Below are 22,049 nucleotides of genomic sequence, written 5' to 3' on the forward strand. Positions count from 1 at the left end.
ATGGGTGGCATGGGACGGGAGCTTTTCATAAGCTCCATTCTCTTTGTTCTGGCAACCTATCTTCAATTAACACTCTCTCTCTCTCTCTCTCTCTCTCTCTCTCTCTCTCTCTCTCTCTCTGTCTCTCTCTCTGGTTTTTTTAGAGACAAGGTTTCTCTGTGTAGTTTTGGTGCCTGTCCTGGATCTTGCTCTGTAGACCAGGCTGGCCTCAAACTCACAAAGATCCGCCTGGCTCTGCCTCCCGAGTGCTGGGATTAAAGGAGTGCACCACTGCCCGGCTTTCTTTCTTCTACTTTCGTTACCTACTCTTCTAACAAATACAATCTCCCATAGTTTTCTACTTCACCACATAGTAGATCTCCAGTGGAATTCTCACCCCAATGTCATCTCACTGAAACATTTGCCTCTTTCAGTATGTGGTACTGAGAGATGAGAGAAAGAATATGTAATAGACTGGTTGGCAAAACAAGAGAATGTTTCAAAAAGCACACCTTTTGACCCTTAGTCATGTAAGACTAGAGTTAACAACTAGAGGGCAGATGAACAGTTTGAGTAAATGAAATGTTTCCCAAACAGAGTCTCTTTATCTCCATAATCCCTTAAAAACAGCGCTGGGGGCTGGGCGGTGGTGGAGCACGCCTTTAATCCCAGCACTCGGGAGGCAGAGGCAGGCGGATCTCTGAGTTCGAGGCCAGCCTGGGCTACAGAGTGAGTTCCAGGACAGCCAGGGCTACACAGAGAAACCCTGTCTCAAAAAACCAAAACAAACCAACCAAACAAACAAACAAAAACAGCACTGGGATAAACTGATGTGATAACTCTCCGAAGCTTGAATATTCATTCACAGCCAGAAGAGAACATCAAGTCTTGCTTCCTGGCATAAGAACTTTGGGATTCTCAAAGGACAGTGCTAATCTTACATACTATAATCTAGGTCATTGGGGGACGCTTGTCTCAGTCAAAGGTATACTGGCAAGCTGAACCATATCCAGAGGCTGGCAAAACCACAGAGAGGTTACAAAAGTCTTGGGTTTTGAAGCATTTCTACTTCAGATTGGGGATCCTCAACCAGCTTCAAGTCTACGCAAATACTTCCCAATCTGAAAAACCCTGAAGTTGAAATAATTTCTGGTCCCAAGCATCTTGATAGATGATACTCAACCTGTATTGCCCAGGTATAGATGTCAGGGAGGAAAATGGTGATGTTGGTGTTTTCAATTTTATTCCGTCAAAAACTCCGTGTTGGGAAGAAGCAGTGGAGGAGTCGGGTTGGAGTCTCTGTGAGGAAAATGTTCTACAGAGAAGTGACGGTGTGAGGTGAGGTCTCACACAGTGGGAACAGTCTGAGGGCAGGAGCTAGAGAAGGAACCCAAGAGGAACACTACTCACTTGAAAGGCTTCCACAGGGAGAGGAAAAGGTTGGACAGGCTTCAAGACTGACACTAAGAAACCTCAGCAGCCTCTGGTGATGCCTAACCCTTGTTGCTAGAAATGTCTGAGGTTCCACAGAAGCCTGGGCTATTTGACGTCTAGTTTTTCTTATTTTGTGATTCTGAATAACTTAATTTTACTATATTATTTGATACCTCATAATAAGTATAGCAAATATAAAAGTGAGAAACCCTTTCCTGTTATCAGTATTGAAAATGAAAGCAATGCTTAGTATTATGTAAGCCTCATCACCAAAACTCTGCAGAACTGTTTATGTTGATACAAACAAGTTTCATCACCCCCATATTCATTCACCCAGTGAACTCTGAAGCCTTCCACACACGAGGCCCTGTGCTAGGTACAGGTGTATGGCCAGTAAACCACTCATGGAGCTTAGGATCTAGCAGAAGAAATGGAAATAATCACTAATAAAGTGTAAAATCATCATAATAATAGATGCTTCCTGGGACAAAGGGAGAGAGAGAATACCATAAAAATTCATAACAGAATTATCTACATCAGGAAAGACAGGCTTCCTTGGGGGAAGTAATGACTGAGCTGACATTCAACGGAAGAACAGATGAAAGGAATATGAGAAGGGTAAGAAGAATGTCTTCACAGCACAAGAGCGACTTGGAGGCACGCAGGGACTAGGCTATGCAGGTTCAGTGTTCTATGGCAAGAGGTCTGCTCTCCGTCCACACGACAATGGGGAGGTTCTGTAGTGTTAAAGCAAATGAAAAATCAAACAACAACAACGAAACCTAGTGTTGTTGTAGAAAGACACGGTGTCGGTGCTGGGCAGGGATGTGACCAAGTGGTGTAAGACATCTGAAGAGGTGGCTCTTGTTGTACTCAGTGAGGATAACTGGGCTAGCTTAATGCACAGCTAGAGAGGGGTCAAACTAAAGTAACATTTGATTCAATTCAAGGAGATATTCCACTTTTTACAGTCCTAGAAAATTACTTTGTATAAATATATAACAAGTTTTAGATCCTATTAATTCTGAAAAGTCTGTAAATTATATTTGGGGGTAAAAATCAAACCAAACCAAGCAAACGAACAGGAAACCTAACCCATTCTGCAATGGGCTGACCTGAAATTTACTGTTTAGCCCAAGCAGGCTTTGGCTGGGATTGCAGGTGTGAGCTACCATGCCCACCTTGGTTGAACAGCTTTTCCTCCCCCAGAATTCTAGTGTAGATCTCTGATGACCGACCAGTGTGAGGAGGACTGAAACTCTAGTAGGTGGGCTGAGAAGGTGAAGCTTTGGGCCAGGCAGCCGCCACACATTAGAAGGCTGGCTCAGTTCTGCTGTACCATCACACCTTTCCACAGCTGCTAACACACTACTCTTCCTTAACGCTATCCTCCACCTCAAGTTCTCAAATCACTGCTGTGCACTTTTTAAAAACTACAGCCTCTTAAATTCTGTCTTAATACAAATGTGTCAAGCTTGAAGGACAAAGAAAAGGAGCTGTAAGAAAACATCTATCACAGAAAGCTCATAATATATTTGAATAGATACTCAATAATGTAAAGAAGAGCACACAGAGAACAGCGCACGGTGAAACGCTTCTTGCTGGAGGTGGCCCTCAATACCCAACCAAAAGATGGTCAAATTTTCTTGAGTAGAGAATGGGAAGACAGTGAGGCTGGGGCTCCATTATTCTAGTGAGGAAAAGGAGTATATCTCACAAAAAGGAGCAGGAGGAGCAGGGACAAGAAGGGGAGAGTGGGAGCAGGTTCAGAAGCTGTGGGACTATCCATTTAGGCTTGATATTCTCGTTAACAAGCCCACTAAAACCGACGACAGGCAAAGAACGAAGTGCCTTGGAACTCAGGTGTAGTCTGGACTTCTGCAAGCAATCTGGGGGTCTGGACAGTTTGTCAGTTGAGACAGGAGTGCAATCAATTAGCACTACAGACTAAAACCATTCCCTGGTCTAATGCCATGGGGATGGCATGTTGGGTGCAGAGGAAAGGAGAGGGAAGACCAGTAAGGAGGCACCTCATCCAGTAGCCTGCGGAGAGATGATGAGGGCTTCAATTAGGGCAGTGGCAACAGGGATGAAGAATCATTGGAAGACGCAGCAGCATGGCAGTGGCAATGGGCGGTAGGGCCCGCTGACCGGGTCAAAGAGACAGGGAGAGAAGAGGAGACCACAGGAAAGGCAGCGGCTGAATTTAGAGTCAATCTGTTTGTTAAAGGTAACGATGCTATACTTAGTAGAGCTTGGAAATAAGTCTGATAGGGAATTGATGTGTTTAGTTTTTGACATGTTAATTTTGAATGCAGGGAGGATTTCCAGATGGAGATGCCCAGTGGGGAGTTGGAAATGCTTTGGGTACAGATTTAGTAGGCTTCTTCATGGAAATGATGGCTGAAGGGGTTTGGGAGGGGAAGAAAAGATAAGGACAGGGAAAAAAATGGCAAAGAGCTGAGAAGAGGAAAAAGGCCATGTGTGGTGGTACATATAAGAAATTCACTTTCTTTCTTTTTTTCTTTCCTTCCTTCCTTTTCTTTCTGTTTTTGTTTTTTTGAGACAGGGTCTCTCTCTACATAACCCTGGCTGTTCTGAAATACTCTATGTAGACCAGGCTGGCCTCCACCTCAGAGATTCACCTGCCTATGCCTCCAGAACTCCATACTAGAAATTGTAACATGCAGGAGGATTGAGGGTTTGTTGCAAGCCCAGGCTACATAGTGAGTTCAAGGCTAGTTTTGGGCTACAAAGCCAGACTTTGTCCTAAAAAACTACTTACCTACCTACATACCTACATGGAAATGAAATCTCGGGAATTCCTAGGTTTAGGGGACTGGGAAGATTGGTAACCAATATGAAGGAATGCATTCTACCCACAAGTAAGAGTTCAAGCATGGATAAAGAAATAGATGCACACTGATGGTGGAAGCAGAGGGCTGCAATCACGCAGTATAAAGAAACAAGGCCAATGATCGCCTTTCAAAACACACTACACTATATATACTGCCTAGCTTTCTGTCAGCTCAACACAATCTGCAGTCATCTGGAGAAGACGAAACCTCAGTGGAGGAAATATCCCACCAGACTGGCCTACGGGCAAACTGTGGTGTGTTTTCTTGATGGTGATTGATGTGGGAGGCCCCAGCTCACTCTGGGCAGTGCTACCCCTGGGCTAGTGGTCCTGGGTGCTATAAGAAAGCAAGCTGAGCAAGGCAGTAAGCAGCCCTCCTCCACAGACCAGTGCTCCATCAGCTCCTGCTCCAGGTTCCTGCTTTGACTTCTCAGGATGATGGACTACAAGGTATAAGATGAAATAAACCTTTCTTCCTCAAGTTGTTTTTGACCATAGTGTCTTATCACAGCAATAGAAAGCCCAAGGAACACACACTTTCCTTTTAAATATTTATTTGTCTGTGTGTGGGGTGGGTGGGCGAGGGCTTATGCTATGCAAGCACGTGTTTGAAAACACAAAGGCAAGAATGTGGAGATCAGAGAACAGCTTGCAGGAATCATCCCTCTGCTTCCACTATGACACAGTGACATATGACACATGTGGGTCACAGGATCAAACGTGGGTCATCAGGCTTGGCAGAAAGGCTTGCCTTTACCCCTGGGCCATCTCACCAGCCCAGTGGCTGCCTGATTTAGAGGCTTTGGGAATACTTACTATAAACCTCTAGCTCAGCATTTAACACACTAAGTAATAAAAGTGATTAACACAACGACACGGACAACAACTATAACATACCGTGAAGCAAGCATCAGCTGTTTTCTCACAAAAACCATGCCAAGAAACCCCTAGTAACATCTCTTTATAAATGAGGAAAATTAGCAAGGAGGCTTAGAAAAGTTTAATAATTACTGGCCATATTAGTCAATTAATAATGGAAGTGCCAAGATTTAAGCAGGATTTGGGCTTGCAAACCCAGTCTTTGGTGCCTCGAGACAACTATGCAAAGATTTCAGCTGGCCATCACTGTCACAATCCTGTATGAACTCTAGATGATTCCACAACCATTCACACCTACAAGTGTTTCCCCTAGAGGTTTAACACAGGTATTGTTGTGACCAGTGACTGGACCAAAACACAGGCAAGACACTAGAGCGTCTCAATCTGGGGACAGAACAACCCTTTCACGGAGGCTGAATATCAGATATCCTACATATCAGTATTTACATTACTATTCTTAACAGTAGCAAAATTAAGTTATGAAGTAGCAATGAAATAAATTTATGTTTGGGGGTCACCACATCATGAGGAACTGTATTAAAGGGTCTCAGCATTAGGAAGGTTGAGAACCACTGCTCCATGGCTGTGACTGGACCAAATACTTCTGGGGCTATAAACAGAGTCCTCAGGTGCAGTGAGTCAGCTGAACATACTTCCCTATGCTGCCTGCTCGGGTCTGGCAATCTCAGGCAATAAATGGCTTCTCCTGCTCTGCTTTCAGGAGCACAAACGGGGCTAGCAACAGAAAGAAGCAACAGAAAGAAAGGACAGGTGGGTGGTAACAGCAGAGAGCTCCTGCTGACAGTGGTCACGTTGTGGAAGGGCCAGGCAGCCAGCTCTTGGATGGACGATAAGCAGAGGCAGCTGAATCATTCCAAGTGCCCAGGGCAGAAAAGAAGTGCAGGTAGAAGATGGCGACAGAGGGCAGAGAACTGACACTACAGATGGAGAAAAGGCTGTGAGGAGGCGAAGGTCTGATCACCAGAAAGCTGTCAAGTTTTCAGGGTGATCAGACCTCAGTTGGGAGGTGCAATACTGGCCACTCCCAAAGGCTGAGGAATCTTGATACCTAGGCCTGCCTGGGAGCAGCAATACCACACACAGGGAAGGGGTGAGGAAGCCTGATTTCCCAGGCCTATGAAGAGCTCCTACTCCTAGGGCTAAAAGTCCCCTTATCTGAGGCTTCTTAAGGGTTTGAGGACTAGGGGTCACACTCGCTGCCTGCTGCTCTACACTGCTCAACAGTGGAGGAAACTACAGCTGACACTGACCAGCACTTGAACTGCCCACTGCTCCATGAGTCTATGCAGACAGAGCCAAAGCACCCCGAATGGTTATACTACCAGCTAAGTGATGATACTATATGATATATATTATATACTAATATAGCCATATACCAAGCAGCTGGTAATATAGCCATTCCATTCTGAAGTCCTGGGCTCCTCTTCCTACTCTAGTGTATGTGCTGCCGAAGCAAGCATGAGTTCCTCTTCCTAAACTACGACTCCTTTAAAAGTGACAGTCACACACAGTAAAAGCTCCAACACATTCTAACAAATATGCTGTGCTGTGTTAGCTGAATTCTATGTTGATGAAGTTACTACTGATAATAATGGGCCATACCGAAGGACCTATTCCTAAGTTTTCCAGAGAAGTGAATACATGGTCTCTGTGCCTTCTGTTTTCATTTGAAAGAAGGAACGGACATCACTGTTAGCTCAGTGCCCTGCCCTCATTTTGAAGAGAAGGTGGAGGTACTGTCAGATGAAGGCATTGGTGGGTATCAGAACTGGAGAATGGTAAAAAAAAAAAACCTCTTTCTTTGAAAAGTATGGCTATTTTTATTATTTTAAGTTATGTGTATGTGTGTCTGAGTGCAGGGGCCTGCACTGGCCAGAGGCACTGGGAGTCCCTGGAACTGGAATTACAGACAGTTATGTAATACCTGGCATGGGGATGGGGAAGTGAACTCCAGACGTCTGTAAGAGCAACGCTCACTCTTTTTTCTCTTCTTTCTTTTCTTTTTTCTTCTTGTTTTTTTTCTTTTCTTTTTTTTTTTTCTTTTTTCTTTTTTTTTCCTTCTCTTCTTTTGCAACGCTCACTCTTAACCACTGAGGCATCTCCCCAGCCCTATGGTAAAGATCTTTTTAAGATTCATGTTTAAGAGTTCAGAATTCAGCCAGGCGGTGGTGGCACACACCTTTAATCCCAGCACCCGGGAGGCAGAGGAAGGCGGATCTCTGTGAGTTCGAGACCAGCCTGGTCTACAAAGGGAGTTCCAGGAAAGGCGCAAAGCTACACAGAGAAACCCTGTCTCAGAAAAAAAAAAAAAAAAAGAGTTCAGAATTCTAGGCTGGCGAGATGGTACTTGCAGCCAAGCCTGATGACCTGAACTCAATCCACAGAACTCAAATGGTGGAAGGAGAAAACTGACTCTTGAAACTTGTCCAGCAGGACAAAGAGATCCCAGGGTTTACTGGCCAAACAGCCTGGCAAGTTCCAGGCCAGCCCAATGAAAAACCCTGACTCAAAAACAGGTGGATGCCACCCAAAGTCATCTTCTGGCCTCCACATGAACATACATGCACACCTACACACACAAAAAGAAGAGACTGTTATCATTAAACAGACTCAAAGCCCCCTCTCTGTAAAAAACTGGGTGGCAAAGAATCACACTCCAAAACCTAGAAACAGAATATGTTTTACTATTCACTACCCATGCAGAAAAACACAAAAAGTAGATGCCAAATTCTAACAAACATGAGGTTAGGTTGATTAATAAAACTCTTAATAACGCTTATAACTATGTCCCCAGCTAAAACAGAAATTACACACACGACTGAAGCACCAAGACTGAGCAGAGCCCTGGGAATACTCGGAGCTTTTCCTACCTTGGGGTTTTTGTTGGCTTGTTTGCTGACTGAAACTCACTAAATTGAATTTGCAACCAACTAATGAACTACAACTGCAGTTTTAAAACCATAGAATATAATATGTTAGATTAAAAGAACTGGGAATGATATAAATTTAATTAAACAAGAATAAGCCACTCGTGGTAGCACACGCCTATAATTCCAGCATTTGGGAGACAGGAGCAAGAGAACTGTTTGTTTTTCACAGACTATAGGCACTCAGGAGTTTTTAGATTTATTTATTTGGGGTGTGTGTGGGGGGGGCACACGCATGCACACGTGTGGGCGCACGCACGTACGCATGCACGAACGCACGCACGCACGCATGTGCGCATGTGGAGGGGCAACATATGAGAAGCAGTTTTCTCCTTCCTTCCACCAGGTGAGTCCTGGGGATCAAATTCGGACCATCAGACTTGGCTGCAAACACCTTTACACACTGAGTCCTGGCTCTGTTTGATTTTGGAGACAGAGTCTTACTGTGTAGCCCAGGATAGCCTTGGATTTCTGCCTTAGTGGTTGGAATTGAAGGGATATGCCAACAATTTTAAAGGCAGTAAGTTTTCCCATTTGAAGAAATAGAATAAAAGAACCCATATTTGATGATTTCTCCAAAACCTGTACTAAGATTTAGACACAGAGCCACATAAATAGTATCAAGGAACTCTCTCTCTCTCTCTCTCTCTCTCTCTCTCTCTCTCTCTCTCTCTCTCTCTCTCTCTCACACACACACACACACACACACACACACACACCACACACACACACACACACACACACACACAGAGCAATTTGATGATAATATTACTCAGGTGTAAAAGAAAAATCTAACACTCATGAAAATAGTTTTAAACTACTGTAATTTGAGAGTCACTAAAAATAGCCCAGATGTCACAGATTGTTGTGTGAAATTAGCAGACGAGCTAGAGGTTGATTTCCATTGACAAAATGACCCAAATCATATTATTACTGCCACCTCTATCCTAAGACTAGATTGTCCTAGACTTGAAACAATTTTAGGGCCTGAGGTGACCAGCCTTTAGAATCTGGGAGTTAGAGCAGCCACTGACATGGCTTGAGGGCCACATGCACAGCCCACCTGAATTAAGTCCCGAAGGACGACAGTGCCAAGAACTGCCTCACCAAAAGCCTCCTGACATTGCAATTAGGTTTGATGGGCATGTGGCAGAAGACACAGCTGGGAAAAAGAGAAAAGAGCAAGTGGAATGGAGAGGAAAGCAGGCCAGGGGCTTTGCAGAAATGAGTACCGACCACCAGCGGTTTCCTGAAATAATTAAGAATGAAGCAATGTCAGACACGGTCACCTCTGCAGACAGACGTGGCCCACCACCTTAAAATTAGACCTACAGCAGGAAAACGACAGCAACAGAGATAGAACTGAGTAGCTGTAAAAACACTAGTGGGATGAAATGAAGCAATAATCTTTGGCTACACTGAAAACTGTTCAGTGATCTCATAGAATAATTGCTATGCACAAATCCCCTTTGCTCACATCTTACAATGCCAACTTAGTGTTGAGGCAAGGGGTCAAGGAGACAGGGCTGGATGGAATACAAGCATCATTGCACCAACAGACACAGAGACTGCACACCACTCAGGCAGTGACATGGTTTACTGTGCATTACTCTTCTTCCCACTACCACAGCCCGTCTGTGCAGAGAATGAATCCAACACGTTTTCAAAGTACTTCCTGCTTTCCTCCACACAAAGTATCAGTTACAATAGACTCCCCACTCAAATGCAACAAACCTAACAGCTCTCAGATTAATCTATCATTTTCTATGGCTTTACTTGGTCTCCTATGTAGGTATATTTAATAATGACTGCTGTACCTTGGTGCAGTAGGAAGGGGCTTGGACCTGCCTAGGCTCAGTGTGCTGGGCTCTGCTGACTCCCCATGGGAGACCTTGATTTGGGGGATGTAGGGATGTGGGGTGGCTTGAGAGAGAGGGCTGGAGGGTGGGAGGAGGGAGGAGGGGGGATCTGTAGGTAGTATGTGGAATGAATAGAAATTTTTTTTTTTTTTTCGAGACAGGGTTTCTCTGTGTAGCTTTGCGCCTTTTCCTGGAACTCACTTGGTAGTCCAGGCTGGCCTCGAACTCACAGAGATCCGCCTGGCTCTGCCTCCCGAGTGCTGGGATTAAAGGCGTGCGCCACCGCCGCCCGGCAGAAAATTTCTTAATAAAGAAAAATGAAAAAAATTAGAAAAAATAATGACTGCTGCAAAAAGTAATGCACATGCTAAGAAAATCACTCATTTTAGCTAATGAAGAAGTCCAATTGTGCAAAATAGTGAAAATGTGTACTTGAACAAGGTAGACAGTCATATAGTTAGTATTTACATAACATATTAAGCAGAGGAGAAAGCCAAATGTAAAAGATACAACAGCAGATGGAGGAAGCCAGTAAAAATCAGCAAGTTGGGGGGGGAAAATGGTGATATAATTTACAGAAAACCAGATAATACCTCCAGGGCAAATCAGAAGGAGGTAAATAGCAATGAGAAGTGCAACAGATTTTAGCAAGAAAAAAATGTGTTTTCAAAAGTGACTGGAAAAATAACACAGAACAATATTATTGCAATAATATGCTTCAGAAGAGGAAAATTTTAAAGGAAATCTCATTAATTTTTCCAAAGTCAACACTAATCTAGGGTACAAGAGAGCAAGACATGGGGGATTACAGGTGACAAGGTCAGTAGGGCACACATCATGTCTGTGCCTCTCCCATCAGAGAAAAGAACCTATGACTAACTGCGTGAGTTAAACCCATCAGCCCTCACAATCAGGAATGTTGCCACCTAATTAACTTCAAGACCTTGTAGATATTTAAACTGGCCACCGATGGAGGTGGTAAAAGGAAAGAATTATCATGATAAGACCATCTCTCAAATTATGTGTCAATAGCAAAACACAATTCAATTTCCTAGAGTTTCATTTACATGCCAGTTAATGAACAGGACGGCACCTGCCTAGCAGAGAGCTGCTAATAATGAACTACGTACAGGTTATCCCAGCACTTTCCACCTGGGAGAGCAGTAGTCACTGCTTTGTTAAGAAAGGCGGGGAGAACTCACTCACAGACCCGAGCAGGCAGACTTCCCCGTCCAGCAGTGTCTACCAGCTCTCACTTGTGCCACCTCGCCTGTCTCAACAACCATCCCCTCTCTGCTGTGACAGGGACACTAAGACGCATGGAGATTACCAGCTGCTGTCATCAGACATGCTACGTGTTTGTAATCATGCATGTTGGTTGTCTTCATAGCCTACATGCGTTGTAAGCATGCTACAACACACAGACTTATCCTACAGCTGTACCTTCAGTGTTTAGACTAGTGCCCAGTACACAAAGACATTCAATTTTAATGAATTAATAGTGTATCCTGTCTAAAAGTATGTAACTGACAAGCAAGAGACCTGGGGTTCAATTTGGTATCTGTCTCTGTAGTTCATATCCATCCAATATAGGGAGATAATGCATGCAACAGAACTAAAATAAGAGTAAACAGGGATGACTGCTTTAATTAGGGCTTAAAAGTACTTTATGGGTAAGAGATGTACAAAAAAATTTAATTCACTCTTCCTGCATATTGCTTTGAAATGTCATTGGGTTCCAGGTCTGATATGCTGAGAGCTAGACCAACAGAACGGTGCAGCTTCTTCCTTAGTTAGGGGGATGCTCAACGAGGCTCCCAGGCAGGAGCGCCAGGGCTGTGGAGACTCCTTAAACATGGCCATAGAAGCTTGAATAGCTCCCATTCACACAAAGACCTAAAGAGTTTCAGTACACTAAGAGTGCTGTGCAGTTTAAAATCAAAACCTTTTAGTTTAGCATTAAAAAAAAAAAACCCAAAAATAAATAAATAAAAAATAAAAACCAAACCTCACAGACTGAAAGAGAAGCTAGGGTCTAGCCCCTAGCCAAGGAGTGTTAAACTGAAATGAAGCTCTGCAAAGGCCCAGCTTGTGGTATATGGCACTGTGCCCTTCTGGTGGGCTGTGACCGACGAGCCTCTAAAGGCCTCTAAAACAGCTCACAAATTCCCAACTTTGGGGGAAGGAAATCATGCTTTCTGTCCACTGAGTATCTTGAGCACTTTTTTTAAAATTGGGGAAAATATTAATTTCTCCAGAGAAATAATTTATACATATTCTATATTTTTATTTCCAGCAACAGAAAGATAGGAAACTTGAATTTGAAGCTTAATGACTTAAGGCTTTGCTGACTTTTCTTCTATCCTGTATGAAACAAAAACACATATATTTTGTCCTAATACGTATTAAAATACAGCTTTGCAGGGCAAGTGCTTTACCAACTGAACCAGCTCAAAGTAATCCACTTTTAAAAGACACAAAGGGCTGGAGAGATGCTCGGTGGCTAACAGTGCTTACTGCTCTTGCAGAGGACCTGGGTTACCTTCCCAGAGCCCACACGGTGCTCACAACCACCAATGACTCCAGTTCCAGAGGATCTGATGCCCTCTTATGGCATCTGGGGGTTCTTGCACACATGTGGTGCACATAGACTTACAAAGGCAAATACAGATAAACTTATGTAAAGCTTAAGATAGGCAACAAAGAATAAAGGATAACACTACATCATTATAGCCTAGAAAATGTTGACAACACTGATAACTGTTAGGCTGACATTTCTCCTTCAGTTTTCCCTCCAAAAAGCCTTCATTTCACTAGGAATGAGAAAAGAAGCAATGGAAGCCCCAGATTCTCCCCTAACTGCCTAAATTCTATCTCCTCCTTTTCACTGATTTTTATGAGACAAATTGGTGGCCAGTAAGGCTGCTGAGACAGGAAGCAATTCACACTGGTACAGCATACCCCTGAACTCCCTGCTGTCCATGTCTTTGCCACATCACCCACTATGACAGCAGTGACGAAGCGCGGCTAGCTGGTGTGGCCTCCCCAGGGTCATGTTGTACTTGTCACCTCTTCAGGCTCCTTTTTGTAGTTTTCCCAATAAAAACATTGTCTGAAAAAGCCATTTATTGCTTATAAATGATATATGGTACTTCTCAAAACACCCAAATTCTCAAATTAAGAGCCCCCAACCTAATCGATGAGATTCAGAGGCAAAATATCAGTCTTGGCATAAATTTTACAGAAAAAAATACTTTCAGAGAGGAAAAAAAAAAAACCACTGGACATTTTAATTTTTTTTCTTTTTTTGGGAAAAGGCTTATGACTTTAAAAGATTGGAGAATTTAAGCAAACACTCAGTGGTTTGGGAAATGCAGTTTCCATGGCAACCAACATGGTCTTCTTTATATAGCATTATAAACAGATGGTAAAGAGTGGTCATGTTTGTTTCTTTGCCAGTATATCAATAAAACTGCTGTAATTCTGTATTGAATACACTTAAACTATTTAATAAATTCAACATACTAACCACAAGATGTAGTAATTCGAATGAATATAATTAACTAGTATCTGGGGTTTTTCCCTTTTAATAAACACATGAAGATCTTGAACAGTGAATTCACTATACTCCACACAGGCAACAGTCTTCCTTGGCAAGATGTTGTACAAATGTTTTCCCAGCACTTGCCATGCAGGGCGGATCGCCACAAATATGAATCTGATGAGAGCAAATAATGGACTGAAACAACAAGAGCAGCACCATGTCTGCAATGACGCTCCTATGCCATGCTTTGTTGAAGAACAGATAAGAAATTAAGAAATGCAGAGTTTTATTGACCACCTCCCCCGAGGGGTTGTAAAGCAATATTGTTCTTTAAAAATCCATTTCCATTCCAGGTACATAGTAGTGGCTTTCAGAAATACAGGTGCTATGAATTCCACTGTGGTAACTTGCTAGCAAATGAAAAGCAGCCAAGAAGTTATGAATGTGATTAGTCTGCCAATAAAAGTTGGAGCAGCCATTCCAGTGTGCATTAGCAACGTGGTGGAAGCACTTAACCTGTGCTGCAGAAGTCAGTCCACAGGGCTACACAGGAGGCTGGGGACCCATGGGGTCATCTTTGTACAAGCTCATCTTAGGGGTGATGTGTTCCCAAGCTAGGTTTTAGAATGCTGTTGTGGGATAGTCACATACTCTGTAAAGGTATATTGCTGAGAGAGGTCTAATAAAAAGCTGAATGGCCAATAGCTAAGCAGGAGGTATAGGCGGGACTTCTGGGCAAAGAGAGAAAACAGGAGGAGGAATCTAGGTCTGAGAGGGAGGTGCCAAGAGACACAGAGAGGAAACAGGAGGTCCAAGATGGGAGAGAGGTAACACCATGTAGATTAATATAAATGGGTTAATTTACATTATAAAAGCTAGCTGGGGACAAGCCTAAGCTAGAGGCTGAGCTTTCATAATTAATAAGAAGACTCTGTGTCATTAATTGCAAGCTTGTGGCCCAAAGAAAAATCTGACTACAGAATACTGACCTTCAGAACAGCTGGGACAACACTGCTATTTTTAATTATATAAAATGATCACTTGTACTTTCTCGCTGCCCGGCCATCTTGGCGGCTGGTCTTGGTTGGGGGCCGTCCTGCACCTGAGGCAGGAAGATGGTGGCCGCAAAGAAGACGAAAAAGTCTCTGGAGTCGATCAACTCTCGGCTCCAGCTTGTTATGAAAAGTGGAAAGTACGTGCTGGGGTACAAACAGACTCTGAAGATGATCAGACAGGGCAAAGCGAAATTGGTTATCCTCGCCAACAACTGTCCAGCCTTGAGGAAATCTGAAATAGAATACTATGCCATGTTGACTAAAACTGGTGTTCACCACTACAGTGGCAATAACATTGAATTGGGCACAGCATGTGGAAAATACTACAGAGTATGCATATTGGCTATCATTGACCCAGGTGATTCTGATATTATTAGAAGCATGCCAGAACAGACTGGTGAAAAGTAAACCAGGAAAGTTTTTCTTTAATAAAACTTTACCAGAGCCCCTTTAAAAAAAAAAAAAAAAAAAAGGTTAACTTGTATCACATTTACAAAGCAATATTTGGTAAATGGTATTTGTTCTAAATTCTTCTTCTATAAATTCCTATATTCATACATCTGCCCCAAAGTTTGCCCATTTCTATTATTTATAAATCCTACACTATACAATAAGTCATGATGGAAATAGAAAAGGGGGTATGCATATTTACCAAAGGCAAATATAACTAGGCAATGTAAGATGGGCGCATTGATTCAACAGAAAAACAAAATCTTCCTTTAAAACAGCAGACTGGGCACTGGGGGTTGGGGAGACACAAATGTCCACAAATATGATTCTAATACACAGCCAGGACTTAAAAGCACTAGACTGTGGCTCACCTCCCTTCCCCCTAATAGGAAGAAATCTCACATCACCACTTCATCCCTACAGGACACACACCTAAGTGGTGTGCCTTTCACAGTAGACGGCAGAAGGGGAGGCATTGTATTGACTATCCAGGCATAGAAAATAGCAAAGGAGTTCAACAAATACAAGAGTGAGGTGTGAAGACCTTTCCCTGTGAATTATTCCAGACAGCACTGTCTCCATGTCAGAATACCATTATCAAGAACTTAAAATTAGTTCCTCCATGATGAACAAAACAAATGCTTTCTGTGTTTCCAGTGCCTTAACAGAGAGTCCACCCTGAATAACTCATTGAAACAATCAGTAATGTGACTCTTATCATTTTAAAGATAGCATATTCATTTTTCTTTCAAGGATGACCTTTATAATTCACAAGCAGTAATGAAAATCCAGGTGTTTGAAGTGTGCACTGAAGTGTCCTGTTCCTCTCACCCTGTCCCCTGCTTCCAAGGCACACTTGTGATATATATTCTACAAGGCTGACTGAGATTAGAATCCTGTGATTGTGGATGGAGCCTTCAAATGCTAAAGATGGTTGTGTAGCAATTTCCTCTGAGATAAACCCTACCAGCTTAGAGGGAAGCTTCTTAAGATAGAGGATGTTCAAAGTGAAGTGAAACACTAAATCCTACAGAGTTCCTGAGGTCAGGAAGTAAACAACTCAAAGGCTTCAGGTCCCCTGAGAATGACCAGGTAGACTGGGCCCCGCCCTCCATAAGCATCTATATATGTAGTAAGTACTGGCAGGAGATTCAGACCAGCCAAGCCACCAGGAAGAAACAAAAGAGCCAAACTGCCTGGAAGCAGCAGAGGTCAGCTAAACTGCCTAGAAGAGACTCAATGGGGGTGGCTCAACTGAGCTACCAGGGGAGGGCACTCTCCAGCAGACTGAACCACCAGGGGAGGGCACTCTCCAGCAGACTGAACCACCAGGGGAGGGCACTCTCCAGCAGACTGAACCACCAGGGGAGGGCACTCTCCAGCAGACTGAACCACCAGAAGGCACTCTCCAACCTGCTGAGCTGCCCGCAGGCACAGTTCAGCTTGCTTCAGGCGTTAGTGAGCTGCTACCCATGCTGCTATGGGTTTGGGTGATGCAGGTGGGTTTGGGTCACTTCTGTTCCCATCAGTGACCCCTCCCCCATACTCCTCTAAGTGACCCCTTGGAAAGGACAGGTTCACCTAAGGACTCTGGTGCTGTCCTTCCCTACCTGGGATGAGTAGATTGCTCCGGTCTCCCAGGTCTTATGTCACACAGCACAGATCCAGAGCCAAGTTACTGTGGGCTGCCTTTCCCTCATTTAATAGCAGCCACTCACTGCCTACCTTTGCATCTAACCTAACAGCCTTGTGGATTATCAGGTAAATCCTCTTTGGAACATACTAGTTTTTAACAAATCACAAGTTTCCACCATCCCCAAAGCCAAGAATGTTATCAGATAGCATCTGAAAACTATAGCAGGAGCGGGAATCAGGTGAACTTTCTACCTGTCGTTAGCTGGAAACCTGGCCACACAGGAGCATCTGCAGACCTGGCCACTTTCTCCCTGTATTTAGCTGGTGCTTCATCAGTCTTAGGAGAGACTGACTGCTCTCTGTAACCTGCCTACCTCATGTTTCCACTGATGAATCTGAAAAGCACTTTGATAAGTTATTTTCTTTTGTTACATAACTATAAAACCTACATGAGACCATTCTCACACTCGAATATGGTTTTGGGGGCAACCTGAAGTCATCTTCTCAGGCTATGGACACTTGAAAACTCTTACTCCCTTTAAGGTGAAGGTGTGTTTCATGGCAACAGGACAGCTTACATATTTCTTTTCTAACATACTTTCAAAACGTGTTTTTAAACACCTATTAGTACACTGTCCTCCAAAGAGAGTACGAGTGAATGCAGTAAACCACAATGTGATGTCAACTACAGTCTAGTGTGTAGGAAAGAGCTGGTGTCTGACCGACTATAACAATCTCTATCCATGTGCATCTCCATTTATAAAACCAGAGCACTGTTTGCTTGGTAGAAAAAGGAAACAGAAATAAAGTAATTACAAATTCTCCGAACTGTCAGTGATGTAAAATACAAGCAGGTGGACAAGCGACCTCCGAGGATAAACCATGACCATATTACAGCAGCGGAAATGGTGTCTCCATTTTTTGTTTGCTTTCTTCCATTTCCACAGGCCACTGAATGCCACAAGCCATTCACTTGTTCCTTGAGAAACTTCTCTTGCGTATCCTTGTGTATCTGGTCCTATTCAGTTATCACCATTTTATACTGAGCCCTCACAAAATACCAAGGTTGAGGTTTGGTTCTTAAAAAAATAATTCAAAACCCAGAAAAAGGGGGAAAATACCAACCCTAATGCATTTAGGAAGAAACAACCTATTAGAGAGAATCAGTGTGTCTGGAGAAAACAAGAGGAAACAGCATTCCTTAATGTCATTTAAATATGCACACAGGAGACAGGGAGATGTGCTAGGACAGAGAATCAACAGGAAGTCCACTATTTCTGCACACACAATAGGGCCTCATTAGCAGTAAAAGAACAGGTGTCTGGGGACCCATTTATAAAGGCTATTAACTATTATGAGCTGCTGGGACCCAGATTTATTTTAGTACTAGGCAACAGATTTAAAAAGATACAAATTTAAATCTACCCATTAGCATGTGAAAGCAACGGCCAGCTTTGCAGTCTGGTTTAATAGGAAGGTATTTTCCTGTAGTCCTGACCATGAGGACGGTGATGTTCACAAGCATTTCCTAACCCCACAGCCATCTGCATGTTATTCCTCATTTGAATATAAAAAATGGAGGAATGGTCTTTTGTTTTGATTGTCAAGATGAAACAGGATCAATCTACAAACTTAATCTACAAGAACTAAGTTTTTAGTCAGACTTAAAAGGAATAATGACAAACATAGCCTTGTTTTAAGAAGCAGAAGAGGGCTGGAGAGACTCAGAGGTTAAGAGCATATCCTGCTCTGGCCCAGCACCCACATGGCAGCTCACAAATCCTGTAACTCCAGTTCCAGGAATCCAACACCCTCTTCTGGCTTCCACAGATACTGCACACATATGACGTGCGCGCGCGCACACGCGCACACACACACACACACACACACACACACACACACATAAATAGAACATAAAAATAAACCCAAAACAATTGGGGAAGGGGGAGGAAAGGGAATCACAACGCAGACCTCCTGTCCCGAGTCCAGCACACTTTTCCACATTTATATTTACTTTGAAAACCACCGAATGGCAACAGTTTGTCTTCTAGTAATATTGTACTCTTTCATTTCAGAAGACTAACACATATCTCTTCCCCTCTTCTCCTTCTTCCCTCTCCATACCCTCTCTCTCTCCAGGTCTTGCTAAATTGCCCAAGCTGGCCTCAAATTTACAATCCTCCTGCCCCAGCCTCCTGAGTAGCAGGGATTATAGGTGTGCATCACCACACCAGTTTCCTCTAATACACTTACTTCCAGAACACAAAAATAAGTATAGTTAAATACTACAGCTATTACAGTAGCACCCAACATCCAAGGATGGTATGAAAGCCAATAAGCTAACTGTTATTGTTGGTACTATTTCAAGCTTATACTTACCTGTGTCTGGTAGCTTAGGTTTGATTTATTTGATTGTATAAAATTCTGATAGTATTAGGAATAAGTGAGAAAAATAGCACTAGGAGATTGTATTTGTATCATATCTTATAGACTAAAGATCTATAGCTATGGGCATTCAAAGCCACTGTAGACAAGAAATCGTAAAATTAAGAAAAAATTTGAGATATTGATAGGAATCATGGTTCTTATAAATACAGTGATCTTTTAAATGGAATTGATTTCATAAGGCTAAGGACTCTCCATTGGGTATTAATAGCATTTGTCTATTGTGAGGAACTGTATGGCGTAGACTGTTTAATAGCATCCCAACTTCTATCTACTAGGTGCCAGGAATAGGCTACCTCCTCCCAGTTGTACTAAACAAAGTTGTCTAAAAGACACTGTCATTGTCCCCACAGGATAAAAGTCAGGTTGAAAATGAAAACTGGTAATGAAAACTACTATATTTTGTTAATTTTTCAAACCAATGATATGTACCAAGTGTTACCTAAAGTAAATGAATAAGTAGCTCTAATATTCTCTCAAATAGTTTCAGATCGAAGGCATTAAATTTTAGGATAACTGAATTAAGAGACAGAAGCATGTGTAGTCAATGTCCAGATAAAGCTCTGGTTATGATTTTATGGATTTTGTCAGGAACTTGACAAAAAGTCCAAACAGGAAATTAAGAACACGAGTCCACATTACTAATGAGAGAGGGGTATCTTTCTTTATACTAAGGCTTGTCAGATTAGAAAGAACCCCCACCCCCATCCCCACACAAGGACCATTAGTATTTCTTTCCTACACTCCAAAATACCTGCCATTTTGCTTACATACAGATTTCGGTCAAGTACATTTTGAGTGTTAGGAGCAAGTGACGTAGTTCCTGCTTGACCTAGCAATGGTCTAGGAACATTAAATAATAACCCAGTGTTTTGTTTAGCTCTCTGTGCACGGATTTTGTGGGCAAAAACCAAGTTATAAAGCCATTCTCAAACTTTTCAAAGCTCTCAGGAATACTAAAGGGCATAGTATACAGAAGTAAAATGTCAGGCCAGTGGTATGAATTATGCAGACGTGGGGAACCCCCGCTGGCCAGGCCAGGGTATCCCACACATGAGGGAAACTTGCTGGCATGCTGGGCAGATGCAGCAGCTTTTACGTCAGGGTGGAGGGCTGCGCCAAGGGGTGGGATTTCAAAGGGCGGTCAGAAGTTTAACACCCAGCATTTCACAAGACTTGTGCTGGCAAACACACAGTAACCTTACTGAACGGAAGAAAGGGAGTCTTCGCTTCTGTAGTCACTTGCTGAAGTATGAAACTCTCAACTATGGCATGCTAAGAGCAATATCTGATTAAAAATGTGGGGCATAAAGAGGTGAAAGCAGTCCAACACACACCACGGAAGCCCCCAGAAAGAAGTGTGTGAGAATCAGTGAGCAAATGTGGGCTGGTTCAGAATGCAATCTAAACAGAACCGAGCCCTCTGGAGGGTCAGCCTAAGGCGAGCGCCCTGGACTATTCCTTAGAAGCTCTTCAGTGAGAACAGCCTGGACAACTGCGGAATGAGAGTCAAAGTTACCAGGAAGAGTTGTTCATTTGGGTTTTGACTTTTCACTGGAAGAGTCACCAAGTGGTTTCTAGTTCTCACATTCAACAAGTTTGTTTCCTCAAGGCTGTAAAAGAAGAGTGGTTTGTGTTTTCACAAAGGAGTGCACAGGCTGAAAAGTTCTCTCAATACTGTTCTGTTTTGACTCCATGTAGAGTGATGTCTCCAACACCAGCTATTTGGACAGAACTTGCTACAGCTTAATTTACATACTGGGCAATATTTCCTCTAGGAAGAATAGCATTTTGTAGTACACGAAAATTTAAAGCAAGTGTTAGAGATACACGAATATTTGATTTCTATAGATGACTATTTTTAGTTGGAAAACTGCAATGCCAAACTATTTGGCATTTAATTCTATAATTTACATATATTACAATATTCAAAATACTCAAATCCTATTTGAAAACTTGGAATTAGAATTTTAACAAAATTGTACTTCACATTTTAAAGAATGTTCTCATTTAAAAAAATAAACATGCCAATTTGGTAAATGATTTTCAACTTCTTACTAATAAACTGAAATTCCTTTGACATTCCTTGAATAATTTTAAATATCTATAATATAATATACATTATACTAGTGATATTATATGCTATATACATAATACAAATGCCAATAATTTCTAAATCTGTAAGTTACATTGGCATCCTACGTTTTATACAAGTTCCTGTGGACATGTCAAATGAGCAGAGGATTAACCTAACAAAGGATTCTCTCACAGTAACAGACACGTGCCGCCTCATGCTGCAGAGCAAAGGGTTCTGAAGTCAACTGGGCTCTGTGAGCTGCTTTACTTTCCAACCTGCACTCCAAGAGAAAATTTAGGAGTGATATTTTCTACTTGATCCTTTTAGTCAAGAAAGCATCTTTTCACAAAAATACTCTTTCATTTGAGTAACACAATGGTAATCAGTCTTCCTTCAAAAAAATACTAAGCAAGTGGGGCCTCAATTATGAATAACACACATGAAATATTAATTACAGATGAGGGTCAGTGAGAAGGCTCAGTGGCTAAGGCACTTGCTGCCAATCCTGAGGACCCGTGTTCAACCTCTGGGACACATCTGGTGGAAGGACCCTCACTGTTGTCCTCTGACTGCCACATACACACACACACTAGACACCAAGTGAATAATATAATTTTACACATTAAGAGCACTTCTACAATCCACTAACACTTGGAGTCTGCACAGAGATTTTGAACTACTGCAATGGAAGAGCTGGCTAACAAACAGGAAATTAGGAATTGTGGTACTCTGCAATGCAATCGGAGGCAGACTTCAGGAAAATCTACTGAATTCTGTGTCAGCACAGCGTGAGCTTTGCCAGGGCTGCCTCGACTTTCCTCACCTAGCTCTGTCAGTGCAGTAGGGCAGAGAGACTGTGAAAACCACTAGCCTGCCCCCTCTGCCAG

General features: G+C 42.7%; 2 protein-coding genes across 3 annotated transcripts in view; one reads left to right on the top strand and one right to left on the bottom strand.

Annotated features, from left to right (window-relative positions):
• The window catches only part of Pdss2 (decaprenyl diphosphate synthase subunit 2), a 229,523-nt gene that overhangs the window by 160,730 nt on the left and 46,744 nt on the right, over positions 1–22,049 (bottom strand). The gene's annotated exons all lie outside the window — the stretch shown is intronic.
• Positions 14,537–15,007, top strand: LOC114710674 (60S ribosomal protein L30-like). Its single transcript, XM_028894932.2, has one exon. The coding sequence runs from the start codon at positions 14,616–14,618 to the stop codon at positions 14,961–14,963; it is 348 nt and encodes a 115-aa protein (XP_028750765.1). The 5' UTR covers positions 14,537–14,615; the 3' UTR covers positions 14,964–15,007.

This window comes from Peromyscus leucopus, chromosome 8a, assembly GCF_004664715.2.
Source record: "Peromyscus leucopus breed LL Stock chromosome 8a, UCI_PerLeu_2.1, whole genome shotgun sequence".
Lineage (NCBI taxonomy): Eukaryota > Metazoa > Chordata > Mammalia > Rodentia > Cricetidae > Peromyscus > Peromyscus leucopus.

Coding starts and splice junctions, on each gene's coding strand:
- LOC114710674 (XM_028894932.2), top strand. CDS start 14,616: ATGGTGGCCGCAAAGAAGACGAAAAAGTCTCTGGAGTCGATCAACTCT.